The sequence below is a fragment of the Ursus arctos genome, unplaced genomic scaffold, assembly GCF_023065955.2.
Source record: "Ursus arctos isolate Adak ecotype North America unplaced genomic scaffold, UrsArc2.0 scaffold_3, whole genome shotgun sequence".
NCBI classification, from domain to species: Eukaryota; Metazoa; Chordata; class Mammalia; order Carnivora; family Ursidae; genus Ursus; species Ursus arctos.
The window spans coordinates 61229187-61247905 of record NW_026622985.1 but is presented as its reverse complement, the minus strand read 5'-3'; the positions used below and the strand labels follow the sequence as shown (position 1 = coordinate 61247905).

The window sequence follows — 18719 nt, the reverse complement described above, 5'->3', positions numbered from 1 at the left end:
CTTTCCAATTATCTCCATGGTTTGGAAGTAAGGAAGGCAACATGCTTGTTTCTGGAAAATGAGCAAGTTGAAGTGGGAGTATTCACTTCTTGAGAGAGGTGTATGTGTCAACACTGCTCTAAAGGAAAAAACCAGAGGCATTAGGGTCAAGGTAACCGGCCACAAAGCAGGCCCAGCAAACTCCCTTCCCTAGTAGCTCTTGACCATCCAGGGGAACCAACCACATTTTACCAGGCATCCTGCTTCTCTTTCTACATCTTTTCGGACAATCAGACCCATGAAGTAGAAAGAAAGTAGAGAAGAGAGTGGGAAGAAGAAAACCATTATTAAGAGGATAATATTAGTGAAAACAATCCCATCCTCACCCAAGGAGGATTTCTTACAGGCTAGCACTCGGTTGAGCCAGCTTACCTCCTTGCAGGAACTTCATGGGGTAGACGATGGCGTGGTATCTGTCTATGCTGAGCGACACAAGCACGTAGGTAGAAGCGTAGAGCAGCACGACCTGAAGACGGAAACAAGAGGAGGCGTGTGAGTTCACGGCGCGTGAGTTCACGGAAGTGAGGGATGCATATCATAGGAGAGTGTTTGGTGCTATTAGAAACCTGTGCACTGAACCTAGGGAGGGAGGAAGTTTGGGCTAGGGAGAGAAATGACTGACTCCCTATGTCTAGAAGCAGATTGCTGTTCTTGGAACCGGACTTGTCATTGCTAGTGGTGACCAGTGAGAATGCTTGTAAGCTCACCCTTCTTTACTCATTCACTTGGCTTCTTGGAGACCCCACATCTTAGGATCAGTCTCTCTTGACATGTGCGTGCATGGTACGTTTGTTTGTAATTGACTTTTAAAGTTAAACTAATTTTCCCTGCCACAGCTGACATTCCCGAATAATTAGAAAGAAACGTTCATTTGCCTTTTATCGGGCTGAGTTGCTGAGAGACAATGGGAGGGGTCTGGTTTCCGGGAGACCGTGTGCTGTTTAGAATCATTTATCATCATCTGCGCTGACAGTCTCACACCTCACTTCCTCCTCCACTTCTCTAGCAGAGCTGCTCATTAGGGTCAGTCCTTGGGTCCCCTCTTCCTCCTTCCCACCCCATCCCTTATTAACCTTGCCCAGGCCCTGTAATTATCCTAAGTACAGTGTTATTTGAGAGTTTGCAGAGAAGGAAATTGGGATATAAGAGGTTAACATCTCTTATGTGGAGAGCATAATCAAAATGTTATTAAGTGAAATATCTCGAAAGGGTGATCAAGGTGGAAAATTTTCGGGTAACGTTGAGCCTCGTTTCTACCAAAAGTCCAGCCATATCTCTGTTTTGTAACCTTTGGGCCAATTCCAGAGCAGAGAAGCATAAATAAAAGGCCACAGTCTAAGGGTGAGTGTCTGAATCTCTTCTAAAATGAAAGAGAAATACCAGGACTTTGGTAATAACTCTTGCCTGGATTTATACCTTATTGTTCTTTCCCTCACTCAGACAAATGATAATCAAGTATATATATATTTTTAATTATTTTTATTTCTAGAACACCACACAAATCCATTCCAGCACGAACACTGTAGAAGGTGCCATAGGGAAGGGGTTCTGAGGGCAGATTAGAGATAGAAGGTTCTCCAGAGGGATATAAGAAGAGGTTCTCCTCTTGCTAAAACGGTGTTAGATGGATGGAGAGAAGAATGATGTCCAAGTTTAACCCAAAAAAATTGGACAGCTGTCTTCTTAGCGAAAACTGGAATTTCCATGTGTGATCCAAGAATTCAGAATTGTTACAGCTGGACACACACAGCTCAGGAGGTGCCATTCGAGGAGGATGGGAAAGAAAACTCCCGAGGGCAGAACTCTATGGGGTGGAACGTCATGGTAAGAAGGTCCTAAGAATCTTAGTCATCTTTGGCTGTGTTGAGTGAGGTGGCCAACACAAGCTCAGAATTTGGAGCAAGAAGAAAGTTCACAAAAACGAGTGCCTGGAAGAGCAGGTGACATTAACAAAAAGAGATGTATTTTGAGACACAGTCAAAAACAGTAGTTAATTTCAAGGGTCTTCAAACATTTAGGCAGGGTAAAAAAAACCTAAAGGTTACATAAAAGAAATGCATTTCAAATTGTCACGCTTCTTTTTTACAAAAATAAAATGCCAGAAAACAGCATAAAAACATGTTCAGAGTTTTGAAAGAAAAATTATGATCCAAGAATTTTGTAAATATCATTTCTGTGCCAAGGCACAGAATAATTTTCTTAGATGTATAAGAAAGAAGAAAGCATAACATCACATAATCTGAAAAATCTTCCGTGAGGAAATATTTCTGCTGATTGAGCATTATTTCAAAATTAAATACTCTAGAAGAGGGACAGGATTGAATAATAACAGCTGTGGTAAGCATTGAGTCAAAAAAAAATCCCACAACATATTTACAAATAACTGTGAATAGTTAGGAAACATTCCAGGGAAAAATCTGAGGAGTTGAGTGAGAGGAGAGAGTATAAGGAAAGAAATCATGTTATATGTTTCCATTTGGACATTTTAGGCATCCCTTTTGTTTTTTACTTTGATAGAGACATATTAAATTTAAAAATTAAAATTAAACTACGATAGTGAGATAAAAATGGACAAAAATTCATTTATTATCTTCTTATGGTTATCGTAACAAATTACCATCAACTTTGTCGTTTAAACCAGCATAAATTTATTCTTTTATGTTTCTAGAGGCCGGAAGTCCAAAATTAGTTATAGGAGGTCAAAATCAAGGTTTTGGCAAGGCCACCATCCCTCTGCAGGCTCTAGAGGGGATTCCTTCCCTTGCCTCTTTCAGCTTCAGGTGACAGCCATCATTTTCTGATATGTGGTCACACAAATCCCATCTCGGGTCTATGGTTACAATGTCTCTTCTGTCTGTCAAATCTCCCTCTGCCTCCCTTTTATAAAGGATGCAGATGATTACATTTAGACTCATTAAGATAATCCAGAATAATCTCCCCATTTCAACATCTTTAACTTAATTACATCTGTAAAGTCTCTTTTTGCTATTTAAGGTAATACACATGAATTTCAGGGATTAGGATTTGGATTTGGGGGAGGCATTTTTTCAGCCTACCACAAATAATAACCAAATAGAAAGGAAACCACACGTAAATAGGAAAAAAATTAACCAAGAAGATTAAAATGTGGTGACTTAAATAACACCAAACACTATTTGTCTCAATAAATATAAATGGCTTAAGCTCCTTGACTAAAACAAAGATTATGTACAAAACCCTTCCCCAAATCTAACTGCATACTCTGTTGAAAACAAACCTCTAGAACCAAATGATTATTAAAGGTTAAAAATAGAGTCATGGGGGGCGCATGGGTGGCACAGCGGTTAAGCGTCTGCCTTCAGCTCAGGGTGTGATCCTGGCGTTATGGGATCAAGCCCCACATCAGGCTCCTCCGCTATGAGCCTGCTTCTTCCTCTCCCACTCCCCCTGCTTGTGTTCCCTCTCTCGCTGGCTGTCTCTATCTCTGTTGAATAAATAAATAAAATCTTTACAAAAAAAAAAAAATAGAGTGATGGCCAAAGGCTTACCGAACAACTAAAATCAAAAGAAGGTATTTTCTCCTGGGTAAATTAAATGCAAAGCAAATTGCACTACATGAGACAAAGGGATTCTTTTTATTGATAAAAGATATAATACAAAATGGTGATAGGATATTAATAAACTTATATGTGACAAGTAACATAATACAAAATATGTATAAGTAAAACATTCAAAGATTTACAAAGGATACAACACAATAATACATAGAAAAAATTAAACACGCTTTAAAAATAATACACATTATTGTAAACTATGTAGGCAACATTTCAAAACTGGTCCTAAACTAAACTACCAAGAAAAAGAAAAATCCCTCAATAGATTCCAAAAATTATACAACTTATATAATTTGCATATTTAAAACAACAAGCAATAAGAGCTGAAATTAGTATCATGTTATTTTTTTTAAAATACCACTCGGAAATTTAAACACCCTTGTAATTAACTTGAGTCAAGAAGGAAATCAAAGTACAATTATAGTCAATTCATAAATGTCAACAATGAAAATTCTACACATCAACAACATATGGGATACCATTTGGAGAACAGATGGCAGCTTGAGGACATATGTCTGAATTCTCACTACCCCACCCCTCAATTCTGACAAAAATGACCTAGGAAATATAAAACTAAGGAAAATCTTGCAGAGAAGTGAGACTTGAATGCAGCAAACTTAGAAAAATTTTATTTAGAAAAATACCAGATTGGATCCATGTAAAGGAAGATCCCTGGATAGACTTAAAAAATTAATATACTTCATTTCTTAGAACAATTTTAGATTTAGAGAAAAAATAAAGCAGATAGTACAGAGGGGTCCTACTCCCCTATCCACCACTTTCCCCTTCTTAACATCCTTCTTTAGTGTGGTGCATTTGTTAAAACTGATGAACAAATGTCAACGCATTATTACTAAAGTCAATGTTTTATACGAAGCTTTACTCTTTGTGTTGTATAATTCTATGGGTTTTTAACAAATGCATAATGTCATGTCTCCACCATTCATACAGAAAAGTTCCACTATTCTAAAAATCTTCTACTTTACCTATTCAATCCTTCCAAATCCCTAGCAACCACTGATCTTTTTACTGTCTTCATCGTTTCCCTTTTCCAGAACATCATATACTTGTAATCATATTCAGGTAGGCTTTTCAGATTGACCTCCTTAACTTAGCGAAGTGCGTGTAAGATTCCTCTGTGGCTTCTCCTGGCTACACAGCTTATGTTGTTTTATTGCTGAATAATATTCCCTGACATGGAAATACCAACGTTTGTTCGTTTGTTTGTTTTATCCATTGAGCTTTTAAGGAACATCCTGCTTCTAATTTTTGACAATTCTGAATAAAATGACTATAAACATTCTTGTGCAAGTTTTTGTGTGAATGTAAGTTGTCAACTCAATTGGTTATATATACCTAGGAGTACAATTGTCCTATCACATGATAAGAGTATGTTTAATTTTATAAGAAACTGCCAAAATATCTTCCAAAGTGGCTGTACCATTTTGTGCTCCTACAAACAGCATCTGCTTTTTGGATTGTACTCATTCTAATAGGTATGTTAGTGCTATGTCATTGTTTTAGTTTGCAATTCCCGAATGCCATAAAACGGGGAGCTTCTTTTCATATGTTGTTCGTTATCTTTCTATCTTCTTTGGCAAAGTGTCCATTCAGATCCTCTGCTCATTATTAGGTGGGTTGAGTTTTAAGAGCTCCTTGTCTATTTTGGATAAAAATCTTTTATCAAGTATGTGTTTTGCAAACATTTTTTCCCATTCTGTGCCTTGTCTTTTCTGTCTCTGAACAGTGTCTTATGCAGAGAAGTTTTAAATTTTCGTAAAATCCAACTTTTCATTTTTTTCTTTCATGGATTGTGGTTTTGGTAGCTAGAGAGTCATTGAGAAACCCAAAGTCCCCGACTCTCTCCTATGTTGCCTTCTAGAAGTTTTATAGCCTTGCGTATTTCATTCAAGTCTATGATCCATACTGAGTTAGTTTTGTGAAAGGTGTAAGGTCTTTAGTCAGATCATTATTATTATTATTATTATTATTATTATTATTATTATTATTATTATTTTATGTGGATACCAGTGACTCCAGCAGTCTTTCTTGGAGAGGCTATCTTTTCTCCATTGAATTATCTTTGCTCATTTGTCAAAGATCAGTTGACTTCTAATGTGCATTTGTTTCTGGGGTCTCTATTCTGTTCCACTGATCTATTTGTTGATTCTTTTGCCAATACCATGCTGACTTGATGTAGCTGTAGCTTTATAGTAAGTCTGGAAATCAGTATCTCTCTTCCAACCGTGTTCTTCTTCAGTATTGTATTGGCTATTCTGTGTCTTTTGCCTGTCCACATAAACTTTAGAGTTTGTCTATATCTATAAAATAACTTGGTGGGATTTTGATTGGGATTGCATGGAATTTATAGGTTGCTTTGAGCATAATCGACATCTTAACAATAGTGCATCTTCTTATCTGTGAACATAAAATATCTATCTATTTCCTTAGATATTCTTTCATTTCTTTCACCAAAGTTTTCTCCATACCGATCTTGCACATATTTGTCAGGTTTATACCTAAGTCTTTCATATCTTTGGTCCTAACATAAATGGCTATTGTGTTCTTAATTTTAAATTCAAATTGTTCATTGCTAGAATATAAAAGCACGATTGTATTCTTCAACCTCATTATTTTTATTTTCACTTAATAAGCCCACAGATTTTCTGCGTTTTGTTTTGGTTTGGTTTTTTGTTTATTCTTTCAGATCATCTACACAGATAAGCTTGTCATCTGTGAACAAAGATATTTCATCTTTCTCATTCTGTATACGTTTTATTTCCTTTTTTGCCCTGTTGAGTTAGTCGGAACTTCCAGTATGATACTGAATAGGAGTAGTGAGAGGGAACATCCTTGCCTTGTTTCCCAGTCTTAGGAGAGAAGCATTCAGTCTCTCACCATTAAGTATGAGGTTAGCAGTAGCTTTTTATAGATGTTCTTTACCAAGTTGAGGAACTTTCCCTCTATGAAAAGTTTACTGAGACTTTTTAACATAAATGGATATTGGATTTTATCAAACATTTTTTCTGTATCTATTGAAATGATTATCTACATTTTCTTCTTTACCTTTTTGATTTAATGGATTACTTTAATTGATTTTTGAATGTTGAACCAGTCTTGCTTACCTGGAATGAATTCCACTTGGTCATGGCGTGTAATTATTTTTATAAGTACTTTGGTTCAATTTACTACTATTTGTTGATAATTTTTGCATTTATGTTCATGAGAGACACTGGTCTATAGTTTTCCTTTCCTGTAATGCCTTTGTCAGTTTTGGTGTTAGGATAACGTTGGACTCACAGAATGAGTTAAGAGATGTTCCCTTTGTTTCTATGTTTCAGAAAAATTAGAAACTTATTAGTAGGGGCACCTGGGGTAGGCTCAGTAGGTTACGTGTCTGCCTTTGGCTCAGGTCATGATCCTGGGGTCCTAGGATTGAGCCCCACACCAGCAGGGAGTCTGCTTCCCTCTCTCCCTTTGCTCCTCCGTCTCCCCCCACCCCCTGCTCATGCACGCACTCTCTCTCTCATAAATAAATAAAATCCTAAAAAAAAAAAACACCAAAAACGTATTAGTATAATTTCTTCCTTAAATGTTTGGTAGAATTCACCAGTAAAACCATCTGGGTCTGGTGCTTTCTTTCTTAGAAGATTATGAATTATTAATTCAATCTGTTTCATAGATATAGGCCTATTCAGATCATCTGTTTTTCCTTGTGTGAGATTTGGCAGCTTGTGTCTTTCAAGGATTTGGTCCATTTCAAGTACGTTATCAAACTGGTGGGCATATAGTTCATAATGTTCCTTTATTACCCTTTTAATATCCATGGGATTAGTAGTAATGGCCCCTCTTTCATTTTTGATATCAGCAATTTGTGTCATCCCTCTTCTTTTCTTGTTTAGCCTGGCAAGAATTTTATCAGTTTTATTATCTCTTTGAAGAACCAGTTTATAGTTTCATTGATCTTCACTATTGAATTACTGTTTTCATTTTAGTAATTTGTTCTAATTTTTATCATTTAAGACCTTCTGCTTATTTTAGGTGTATGTTGGTCTGCTTTCCCTAGTTTCCTAAGGTGGAAGGTTAGATTATTAATTTTAGATCTTTTTTCCTTTTCTAATATGAGAATTTAAATGCTATACGTTTCTTCAAAAGCACTGTTTTTACTGTTCTACAAATTATGATAAATTATATTTTCATTTTTTCTTTGACCTACATATTACTTAGAAGCGTGTTGTTTAATCTCTAAAAACATTGAGATTGGCCAGCTATCTTTCTGTTATACATTTTTAGTTTAAATCTAGTTTGGTTTGAGAGCACACTTTGTGCTGTTGCCACTCTGTTACATTGTTACGGTATGTTTTATGGTCCAGTATGTAATTTCTCTTGGTGAATGTTTCCCATGAGTTTGATAAGAATAAGTATTCTGCTTTGTTGGATGAAGTATTGTATAAATGCCAATTAGGTCAATTTGATTGATAATTTAGTTTACTTTAACTGATAGCTATTTGGTTCACCTGTATCCCTGGTTCTAACACTAAGTACTGACATAATTTATTTCTCAGCAATTGCTAGAATATGCAATTGATAGCATTTATCTAAAAAGAAGCAAAAATTTTTGATAAGAAATTAAAATAAGTTTTAAAAAATTACCCCTGAGAAAATACCAGTTCCAGATAGTAAGCAGGGTTCTTTCATATCTACTAAACTTTCAAGACTATGTTCAGGGCACAAAAGAGTTTTAACTGTAACTATTCTCTATCCATTTTCTGAAGATGGAGTAACTCCATTTCCAAGGTCTGAAAATGATAGAACAAATGAAAATCATAGATGAATATAGATGCATGAATATAGATGTTACAAACTCTACTAACAAATGGAATCTTGTAGGATAAGATTTTCCAAAAAAGCATTGTGCATCTATAAAGCTATAATAATTTAGACTGGAGTATGGGCATAAGAATAGAAATATATTAATGGAAAATAATTTTAAGAGCTCAGAAAAAGAGCACATCAATCCTAACACCAGTTATGAAACAGTTCATTCTTTCTATAATTAGCTGATGTGCCTTAGTCCATATTACATACATATACGATGTATTAATAATACAATATATGTATATGGCACATATGTAATATTTTACACCATATATTTTATGTATATATGTACATATATTTTCATTAATAATTTTTACATTGAAGCATATTCAACAGGCAAAGTGTAAATGTCTTTAATCTAAAAACAGATATTATCAATAACTGAGAAAAAAAGAAGTATCCCAGTTATAAAAAAAATTGAAAAAGAATAATAGGCAATTTAAAGAAGAAGAAATTCAAATGCCAGAAAATATTTTATAAAGTCTAATTTAGGTGGTAATATAAGAAATACAAGTTAAAACAACCAGAGATAATACCTATTTTCTAACAACCTGTCAACATTTTTCTTTTTTTTTTTTTTTTAAGATTTTATTTATTTATTTGAGAGAGAGAGACAGCCAGCGAGAGAGAGGGAACACAAGCAAGGGTAGCGGGAGAGGAAGAAGCAGGCTCCCAGCAGAGGAGCCTGATGCGGGGCTCGATTCTAGAACGCTGGGATCACGCCCTGAGCCGAAGGCAGACACTTAACGACTGAGCCACCCAGGCGTCCCCATTTTTCAAAAAGAACAGTAGCCCATGTTGTGTTAGTTTGAGGAGGGAAAAAGGGAGGAAAAAAAGAAAAGAAAAGAAAAAAGAAAGAAAAGAAAAAGAATTGACAAATTTTCTGGAGATTGTTTAGACAGGGCTATATATGCTCTGAATGTGTGTGTCCCACCAAAATTCACATGTTGGAATCCTAATCCCCAATGTGATGGTGTTAGGAGGTGAGGCCTTTGGGAGGTGATTAGGTTATGAGAGTAGAGCCCTCATGAATGGGATTAGTACCCTTCTAAAAGAGGCTTGACAGAGTTCCCTTGCTCCTTCTGCCACCTGAGGGTATAATTTGAAGTCTGCAACCTGGAAGAAGGCCCTCAGTCTGACAATTTCTGGCACACTGGTCTTGAACTTCCAGCCTCCAGAAATGTGAGAAATAAATGTTCGTTGTTTCTAAGCCACCTCCTCTGTGGTATTTTTGTTACAAAAGCCTGAACGGACCAAGGCAGGCAGAGTATGTCAAAGGCCTTCACATTGACCCCCAAATTTTACTTAATGCTTGAAATGTGAACATTTATATTCTTACTAATGCTATTTATGTTTTATTTATATATTTATTATTTTAGCAAAAAATAAAAAAATAAAAAAATCTTACAAATTATGTTCGTCCTTCCAATGAGAAGGAAGTGAGCAATTCGTTGTGTAAAGCGCTGGCTTCTGTATTATTTTCCTTGTGAAGAATCCAAGACCTAATTTTGGTGTCAGTTTGTCTCCTCACGTTTGTAACGTGCGACATACCTGCAAATAGCGGACCACTCGGCAAACGAGATCAGGTGCCAGAAAGTCTCCGGTGAATCGCCAAATGATGTCTGTCAAGATGTTAATCAGTCCTGTGAGAGAGTCTAACAAAAACACACAAGTGGTTAATGTTAGTATCTTTCGAATTTCCAGTCTTGCCACAGTAGAAATGAATTCTTGGGGAGATTTTTTCTTTTCTTTTCTTTTCTTTTCTTTTTTTCTGATTCATCCGGTGGCCATTAAGGAAAAGTAAGGCAAGGGCAGGAGTCCATTGACTTTTATTATCGGATCTTGTTACCATTCAAATGGAGCGGCCTTGGAAGGACTTTGGTAATCATACAGTTGACATTTTAAGTCACAGAAGAGGAAGTTTTAAGGAGGTTAAGATCTCTAGCCAAATAAGGACTGTGTGAGGATCAATGAGGGCAAAATTGAGAAAAGGAACATATTTATCTTCAAGAAATCCCTCAAAATCCTCCTTTTTATATCCATTATTTTACAACGTGGACCCCTTGTTACCTCCTTATCATCAACAACTTTCCCCCACCCCCACCTTAGGCTCCTTTTCTTTCTTTTCCTTTCCCTTTCAACACCTGTCCCTGGAAAAAATCAGGTGCATGATCCATTTAATTAACTTAGTTGGCTAAACTACAGAGGAACTGAGGCCAAGATTTGAGACCAAGGTCAGAGACTTTATGCTCCTGTGGTTATCTTTACTCATTTCTGTAGTTATAGATTGTAAGTTGTGCAGATGTCTACATCAGAAATGGTAACATATACTATATGTCTTGAAGCTCCCTCTCACCCCTCCATGACTGATACCACTAATTGATCTTGTGACTCAGAACATTTCTCAAAACAGTGCTGGAGGGATTCTCTGCTAATTGTTGGATCGGGCTGGGACTTAAAACAGGATAAGTCAGAATTCATTGACTTAGGGTCACTTTCTTGAAACATGGGATATAACACTCTGTCAAGCGCCCAAGAGGCAAGGCAAACTCATTGATAGGGTAGCATTCAGAAGTCTGGAGAAAGTGTTGGTCCTTCTTAGGCAAAATGGAAATGTCTGAGTTGATCTGGCAGACAGTAGAAAAAGAGAATAAAAAGGCCAACAGAAGTGGGCATGTTGTAATGGATATGTCATGTGAAGCCAGAAGACACACCAGAGAATTATATTCCATGGAAGGGCTCAGAAGTCACATCATTCATGAAGAATGTACTGGTGAGAGGACCACCAGCATTACAAAGAAGTTCAGTGGTGGCTTCCTACTGTAAGCCAGAGTGGAGAGGCAGTCATAAAGCCAGGTCTTGTACCACGATAGTGAGTGCACTGTGATAGTTCTCCTCGTCCTTCCCCAAAGGAACCTGTGGTCATTTATTTGAGGGACTGTACACTGGGGAAAGAAGAATATACAGACATTTTGAAGACTGTTAGACACAGGGTCTGTGTTGACATGATACTTGGCGACTTGAAGTGTCATTATGGCCCCACTATAAGAGTGGAATCTTATGAGGCCAGGTAACAAATAGAATCCTAGTTGAAGTAGAATGGTTCACTAGATCTGCCGGCCTTTCATTGTTCATTTCCCTAGTCCCTGGGTGTTTAATCTGTATTGACATACTTGGCAGCTGGAATAACTCTGTATCAGGCTCCTCATAGTAGTGGCAGACAGTAAGTCTACTCATTTGGACACCATGATGAATTACTCCTTATTATGGTCAATCTGGCTATTGCTGTATTTGACTGTCTTGTCATTACCAACAATGCAGACCAACACTGAGCTCCAGTAACACACTATTTCTTAAGAAGACCAATTCTCCACCTTGTGTAAAGTTGACCACAACACGGCAAGGGCCAGCTGTCCATCTTCCCAGTGTATATGTATTCTGGGTATGAGCTTGCCTTCCCTGACCTCTGAGTTGTAGTCAACACCATTCACCAATCTCTAGAGGACTTCTGGTTGCTCAACTGGAGTGGAATGCCGCACAATATAATAATGTCTGATCAGGAGACCCACTTCACGGTGAAGGGGATATAGGCTTGAACCACTGATCAGAGACTCCTCTGTTTATATCACGTAGTGTACCACCCAGAAGCAGCTGTATTCTTGCAGCACTGGGATGGACTATTAAAGCCACAGATAAAGTGCCAACTTAATGGAACTCTGAAAGGATGGAATGCCACCCTTTAAAGTGCTGCATATGCATAAAACCAGAGCTTCCTTTATGGTTCACTAATAGGAGGTAGACATACATCGGAGAGCCAAGGGGTAGACACAGGAATGGCCTCACTGTACATCACTCCCAAAGAACCCCTGGGACACATTGTGCACCTCTCTGCTCTGCAGGCTGGAGGTCCTAGCCCCAAAAGGAAGTGCAAACCTGCCGAGGGACATAGCAAGGGTCCCTTTGAACCAAAAGTGATGGCTGCCACATGGACTCCTTTGTCCAGGGAATAGCAGTCAAGAAGAGAAGTCATGACTGTGGCCAAAGTCACTGGCTGTGATCAGCAGATGGCGGTGGAGTTGGGTTTATACAATGAAGAAAGAGAAGAGAATGGGGAGAACACAGGCAATTTACATCTCAGGTTATGACTGACAGCAGTAATTAGTGAACGGGGCTGGGGATGCTGGGCGTAGGGCGGCAGGCCCTCAATGAAGAGTTGTGCAGATCTTTCAGGCTCTCGGGTGCCCTGTCCTGCTGCTGTGGGAGGGTGATGGGGGTTGGAATTAAGTCTTCATTCTTGTCATGAAGACGTGCACCCTGGCTTTGGGCTGTACTAAGACAAAGCAAGTGTCGACTCTGTCCTGGATGACATATGAACTGTACCCTCTAATAAATCGTTCAGATCAAAATTCGAATCTTGCCTTTGTCGAGACACACCGCTAGCCTTTATGAGAGAGGATTGTGGTTTCTGTGCAACTCAGAAAGAGGAGTGGGCAGAACCTTAGTCAGAAGTAAAGGGTATGGGGGCGCCTGGGTGGCACAGCGGTTAAGCATCTGCCTTCGGCTCAGGGCGTGATCCCGGCGTTATGGGATTGAGCCCCACATCAGGCTCCTCCGCTATGAGCCTGCTTCTTCCTCTCCCACTCCCCCTGCTTGTGCTCCCTCTCTCGCTGGCTGTCTCTATCTCTGTTGAATAAATAAATAAAATCTTAAAAAAAAAAAAAAGAAGTAAAGGGTATGTGTTTGGTTGGATTCAGGCTCTCAGAAAGCTGAACAGCTAAACAAAAAAAGAGGCTCCAGTTTCAGAGTAGGCCACTCATCATTCCATTTCCAATAGTTTATTTTTGTTGCTGTGTTTCTGTTAAAGAGAAGTAATGAAAACTGAAAATGACAGTCACTTGGTTAATTACTTGTGTGAACTCTGGAGAATGAGAGCAGAAGAGAGGCCGGCGTCCCGAGTAGGCAGGGCATATCCAGGTGCTCAGAGCACAGTTATCAAATAAATTGTCACTACGGTTCCGAAAAGGCATTTGTGGCTTTGTAAAAATTAAACTTTTATTTAGAGATAATTAAAGACTCACGAGTGGTTGCAGAAATAACAGTTTTCACGTACGTGTCACCCAGCTTCCCCGCGTGGTGACAATCTTAGCTAATCACAGTTGATTCTGTTGTTCGAAGGAGAGTTATTACTCTTAATCCAGGTTTCTGCACAACACTGAGCATGGTCTTAAGGAATGTTACTAAGCAGTCATTATATCCTTGTTAATATTTTAAATATTTAAAGTATCTTAAGATTTTTTAATCTAACCAGAAACTACGAGATAAGTTCCCCGTTTTATAGATGGGTGACTAAGTGTGATTAGAATCTTCACCACAGTACCTGTGTTTTTTTCTTTTCTTTTCCTTCCCTTCCCTTCCCTTCCCTTCCCTTCCCTTCCCTTCCCTTCCCTTCCCTTCCCTTCCCTTCCCTTCCCTTCCCTTCCCTTCCCTCCCCTCCCCTCCCCTCCCCTCCCCTCCCCTCCCCTCCCCTCCCCTCCCCTTCCCTTCCCAATTCTTGTTCTATCTGTTCTCGCATATTCCCCAGACCAATATATAAGCATGATTCTTCTTCCCATCCCCTCATTCCCGGCCCTGGCTGTCCTGAGCTTTCTCTCGGGCCCCCTCTATTTATAGGGCCACTCCACCCATGGAATCTGCCTTTATTCCTTTAGAGAATTGTGATGGTAAGTCTTCCTTTTCTGGATCTTCACTATAAACAGGATAAGCTCCCAGTTTAGCATAAAGACCTTCCACAATCTGGCCTTGCCTACCTCTTGCCGGATGCCCACGTGGGGTTTTTGTATTGAAGGTCGTAGTGATCACACCTTCGTGTTTCCAGATACGCATTCCCTCTTCTTGAAATTGCCTCACTCCATTATCAGTCTGTTGAATTCTTATTTAGCTTTCAATATCTACCTGCCATGTCCCCTTTTCCAGGAGCTTCCCTTGACCATTCACATGGTAGGGGCTACAACAAGGGCTGTTTGGCCCTCCCAGTCTTATGCCCATCTGTCTCTTCCTTTTTCTCTGTAGGTAACAATGAGACACACATGGGAACAACATCAGAGATTAGAGAAATCTTGTAGCAGTCCTGGGTAGTCAGAGAAGTGCTGAGGAGGTTAGATTTGAGCAGCGTCTTGAGGATTGTGCGTTGTGACCTGATCAATAGAAATCTCGTGAAGCATTTCCTCGCAAGAATCGATTGGAGAAAAATGAGTGGAACGGACTGGAGTTCTTTGGATCTTCTCTTTTGTTGTACATATTCTTTAACTAAAAATAATGGGGAAAATCTCTAAACTTATGTTTCTCTAAATCTAAGTGATTATTTTAACAATTATGTACTCCAGGAAAATTTCTTCCTTCCCCTGGAGCTCAGTCGGAAATAAGCCCGGATCTGGGAGTAGACCAGACTATCACTGGAACGGCCCCAGCGTTTGCGGCTATCAGGCAGACGCAGCTGTATCTAATCAGTAAAGAGCTATTTAGTTACCTAAGTAATTGAATACATTGCAAATAAACCTTTCTTAAATGGTAATTAACAGGACCTTGGGAACAAAGGGTACACTTTAAAGGCTTAATCACCTCCATGCTATTACTCCTGCTTCTTAAAATTCCTTCAGTGAGTGTTCCTAGGAAGCTGGTGAGAGTCAGAAAAGCCAAAACAGGCTCACCGCAGGCTTCATTGCTCCTTTATGAGCCCTCAGAAACCTGAGTGCGGGTTCCCAGTTGGAGCAGGGACATGGGTGGCGCGGGAGAAGTCAAGAATAAGGGGACACCTGAGCTGAACCCTAAAGGGTTAGTAAGGATGGGACGGGGAAAAGCAGGTCAAAGACATGGATTCTAGGCAGGGCTGACAGCACGAACAGAGCTGTGGTATGAAACAACGTCAAGTTTGTGATTGTCGAAGTTGGAAGTAGGAGCTTCCAAGGGCAAGAAATGGGGCTGAGGAGACAAGAGTTGGACCTTTTAGGGTCTTGAGTGCCAGTGAAAGGAGCTTGTGCTTCTTCCTGTGTCCTGTGGAGCTACTGAATGTTGATGTGTTCAAACAACTGCTTCAAATAGATTTCTTTAGTCACTGTGGGGGGATCAATTTCGCTGTGGAGGTCCAACGCTGAAATCACACTGTACTTGTTAGGGAACAATGCAAAAGAATGGGAAAGAGGTAAGTGGTACCTGGCGTATGTCAAATAGGAATTGGGATAGAGAGAAGGGTGCAGCTTTGTGATAGACTTTATAAGGTAAAATAAGGAAGACTTGGTGCCTGAGCATTGGATGTTTTAAATGTGAGGTAGAGTGAAAAGTCCTGCCTTGGTTGGGTATTTGTGGTAGATGGTGGTGCCTTTTGAGAATACAGGAGGATAAGCTCATTATATTTGGGTTTTTCTCAGTTTTTGGCAATTCCAAATAAAGCTGCTATGAATATTCATGTATAAGATTTTGTGTGAATGTAAGTTTTCATTTCCCTAGGGTAAATACCCAGGAGTAAGACGGTTGGGCCATCGGATGAGCATATGTTGAACTTCACGAGAAACTACCCGACAGTTTTCCAAAGAGGCTGCACCACTGTGATCCGTACCAAAAATAAATGTCTGAGAGATGCATTCTATCCTTGTCAGCACTTGGTATTGTCAGTATGTTTTCTTTTAGTCGTTGGGCTAGGTGTGTCGTGGTCTCTCATCATGGCTTCCATTTGCATCTTCCCAGTGGTTAATGATGTTGTTGCTGTGATCATCCTTGGCCCCTACGCTTCACATTCCTCTTTGAGGGCTGTGTCAGGGTGGGAGCTGGGGTGTGGAGGCTTTAGTGCTCCAGTCTCTACTTTCATCTGAACCTGCATTCCTGTAACATGGCTGCTGCTTGCTGCTCAGTGCTCGCTTGGCTGGAGGTGGGAGGCCTCTCTTTAGTCCTGGTTCAGCCTTGGTCTTACATCAACCTGTGCACCAGGGCCTTGAGGTTGGGACCTTCTCAGGGTCCCAATTCCTTCCCCACCATGGCACTTGAACTTCTGCCTTATATCTATGGTGGGTCTTGTGGGGGAGAGAGTTTTACGCCCTTCCCCTAGTGGTAGTGACTTTCAGTGGAATTAGTATAGTATCTTGGGCCGGCCATTTTATGTCCCCATCCCCAAGAGTTGAGGGCTTTTTATTGGTTGTCTCTATGTCTTTCCCTGTGCTCTGGGGCAACAGTATTTGGCCCCACAGTGGCCTAAGGTGTTTGTTGAGAGAGGCGACAGAGCAGCAGGGCATGATTTCATGCCTTTCCTGAAGGCATAAACTAAACCTTCACGTATATCTGAACACCATCTTTGTAACAACACCTTAACTCCGCCATGGTAGAGTGGAAGCAGCCATAGACAACGCTTTAACTGAATGAACATAGCTGTGTCCCAATAACACTTTATAAAAACAGGCTACAGGCTGGATTTGGACTGAGAGCTATAGCTTTCTGACCCCCAATCTACAGAATAAACTGCAAATTGTGACGTTTGGAGCCTTCTTGTCTACCTCTTAGGTCTGATCTTTTCTTGTCCTATGGTAAATTCATACCATAAGAGAAACCCTTTCAACAAGCACTTTAATACTGACAGCTGGTTAATTGATCAAAACGTTGGTTAAAAAAGGAAGCACACACAAAAACCCATCTTAAAACATTTTAATATAAAACATTAATGTGCATGCATTTATCATTTCTTTAATGTAGGGCCAAGACTTTTATTTGATTTTATGCATCATCTTTCTTCTGTGTGCATAAAATATATCCGTAATGCATCTTTTATGATTTCCAGTTTTGTTTTCTTTAAATTGGAGTGAGAACGTGAGATAGCAGCAAAGCAATCTGAGGCAGAATCTCATTGCAGGGATTTTTATAACCCTCTTCATTCTTTCATAGTTATATTCCCTGTGCTTAATTCTATTGCTTCAGAAAAAAAAAAAAAAGTCAAGTCTTTCCAAAGAATCCAACTTAATTTTCTCAGGAACAACAACTCTTTAACTTAGTTTATGTTAATTATTTCATTTTAATAATGAGTTCAACTGGCATAAACTGGTTTGGGAACAAACACCTGTGACTCATACAGCCCAGGAAGCGGGAACAGCAATGGATGACTTTTTAGTGACTATCCTGCTAATCATGGGGGCTAGTTAGTCAGGGTGTTGGAAGGAAGACTGGAGAGTGTTGGTTAGCCCAGTAAGGCATGAAGAAGATGCAGCCAAGAGACCTTCTATGGGAATCCTTTACTGTTCCTTGACCATTCCCTGCTGTTCACTCTGCCAGCCCCTTTCTTTCTGTTGCTCCCTTGACTTGGGAGTCCCTTTATGCATCTCTACCAAAGGGATCCCCTCTAAGTTTAGTTCAGGGTTACCTCCTTCCTGAAGCCTTTTCTGACTACTGGGATTGGCTGATTGCCTTCTCTGGACCTCTCGCTACCTTCCTATCAAAGTACCTATAACACCTTAACACATTTATTTTTTGTATTTCTTTCTACTTCTGCTAGATTATGAGAGGATAAAGATTATGTTTTATGCACTGTCATGTCTTGGAGCCTCACATCTTATTACATGGTAAGTAAGGGCTTGGAAACTTTCTGTGAAATGAGTGATAACATTGTTACTGCTGTTGGTTAATCGGCTGCTTCAGTAGAGATGGTTCCACAGAGCAGACTGAGCCCCATTAACTGTCTCCTTCAGAGTAGAATGAGGTAATGGTTATACGGTCAAGATGCTGGAAGGAGGAATATGATTGGAAATTTTGGTCCCCAACCAGATTTTTTTTTTTTTTTGGTAAATTTTTTATTTTTTATTTTTTTTAAGAGAAGGAGAGAGATGGAGAGAGGGGCAGAGGGAGAGAAAGAAACTTAAGCAGTCTCCACGCCCAGTGCAGAGCCCAGCACAAGGCTGGATCTTATGTCCCTGAGATCATGACCTGTGCTGAAATCAAGAGTCAGACGCTTAACCTACTGAGCCACCCAGCTGCCTCAATCCCCATGCAGATTTCTAGAAGAGCACTCTAGATTCCGAGCTCTCTGCTAGATTGCAAACTCTTGGTTAGCAGTAGCTGTGCCTTACTCATGTTTACAGCCTCATCCCCTTTCAGGGAGTCTTGCAAGAGACTCAGTGCTTGTAAGATAAAGGAGGAAATGTGGGCGAACTGAACAGATTTGTAAAGTCCTTGAAA

The 18719-nt window shown here is 39.5% G+C and overlaps 1 protein-coding gene across 2 annotated transcripts in view; it reads right to left on the bottom strand.

The window, feature by feature from the left end:
- NPSR1 (neuropeptide S receptor 1) overlaps positions 1-18719 on the bottom strand; it is a 142580-nt gene that overhangs the window by 38116 nt on the left and 85745 nt on the right. Inside the window, exons 3-4 of one of the 2 annotated variants that reach the window (XM_026509079.3) lie at positions 10062-10165; positions 412-505 (exon numbers count right to left, since the gene is read on the bottom strand). The exons of the other annotated variant lie outside the window; for it this stretch is intronic. Coding sequence (XP_026364864.2) covers positions 412-505; positions 10062-10165 — 198 coding nt within the window. The remainder of the gene's footprint in view (positions 1-411; positions 506-10061; positions 10166-18719) is intronic. 2 annotated transcript variants of the gene reach the window in all.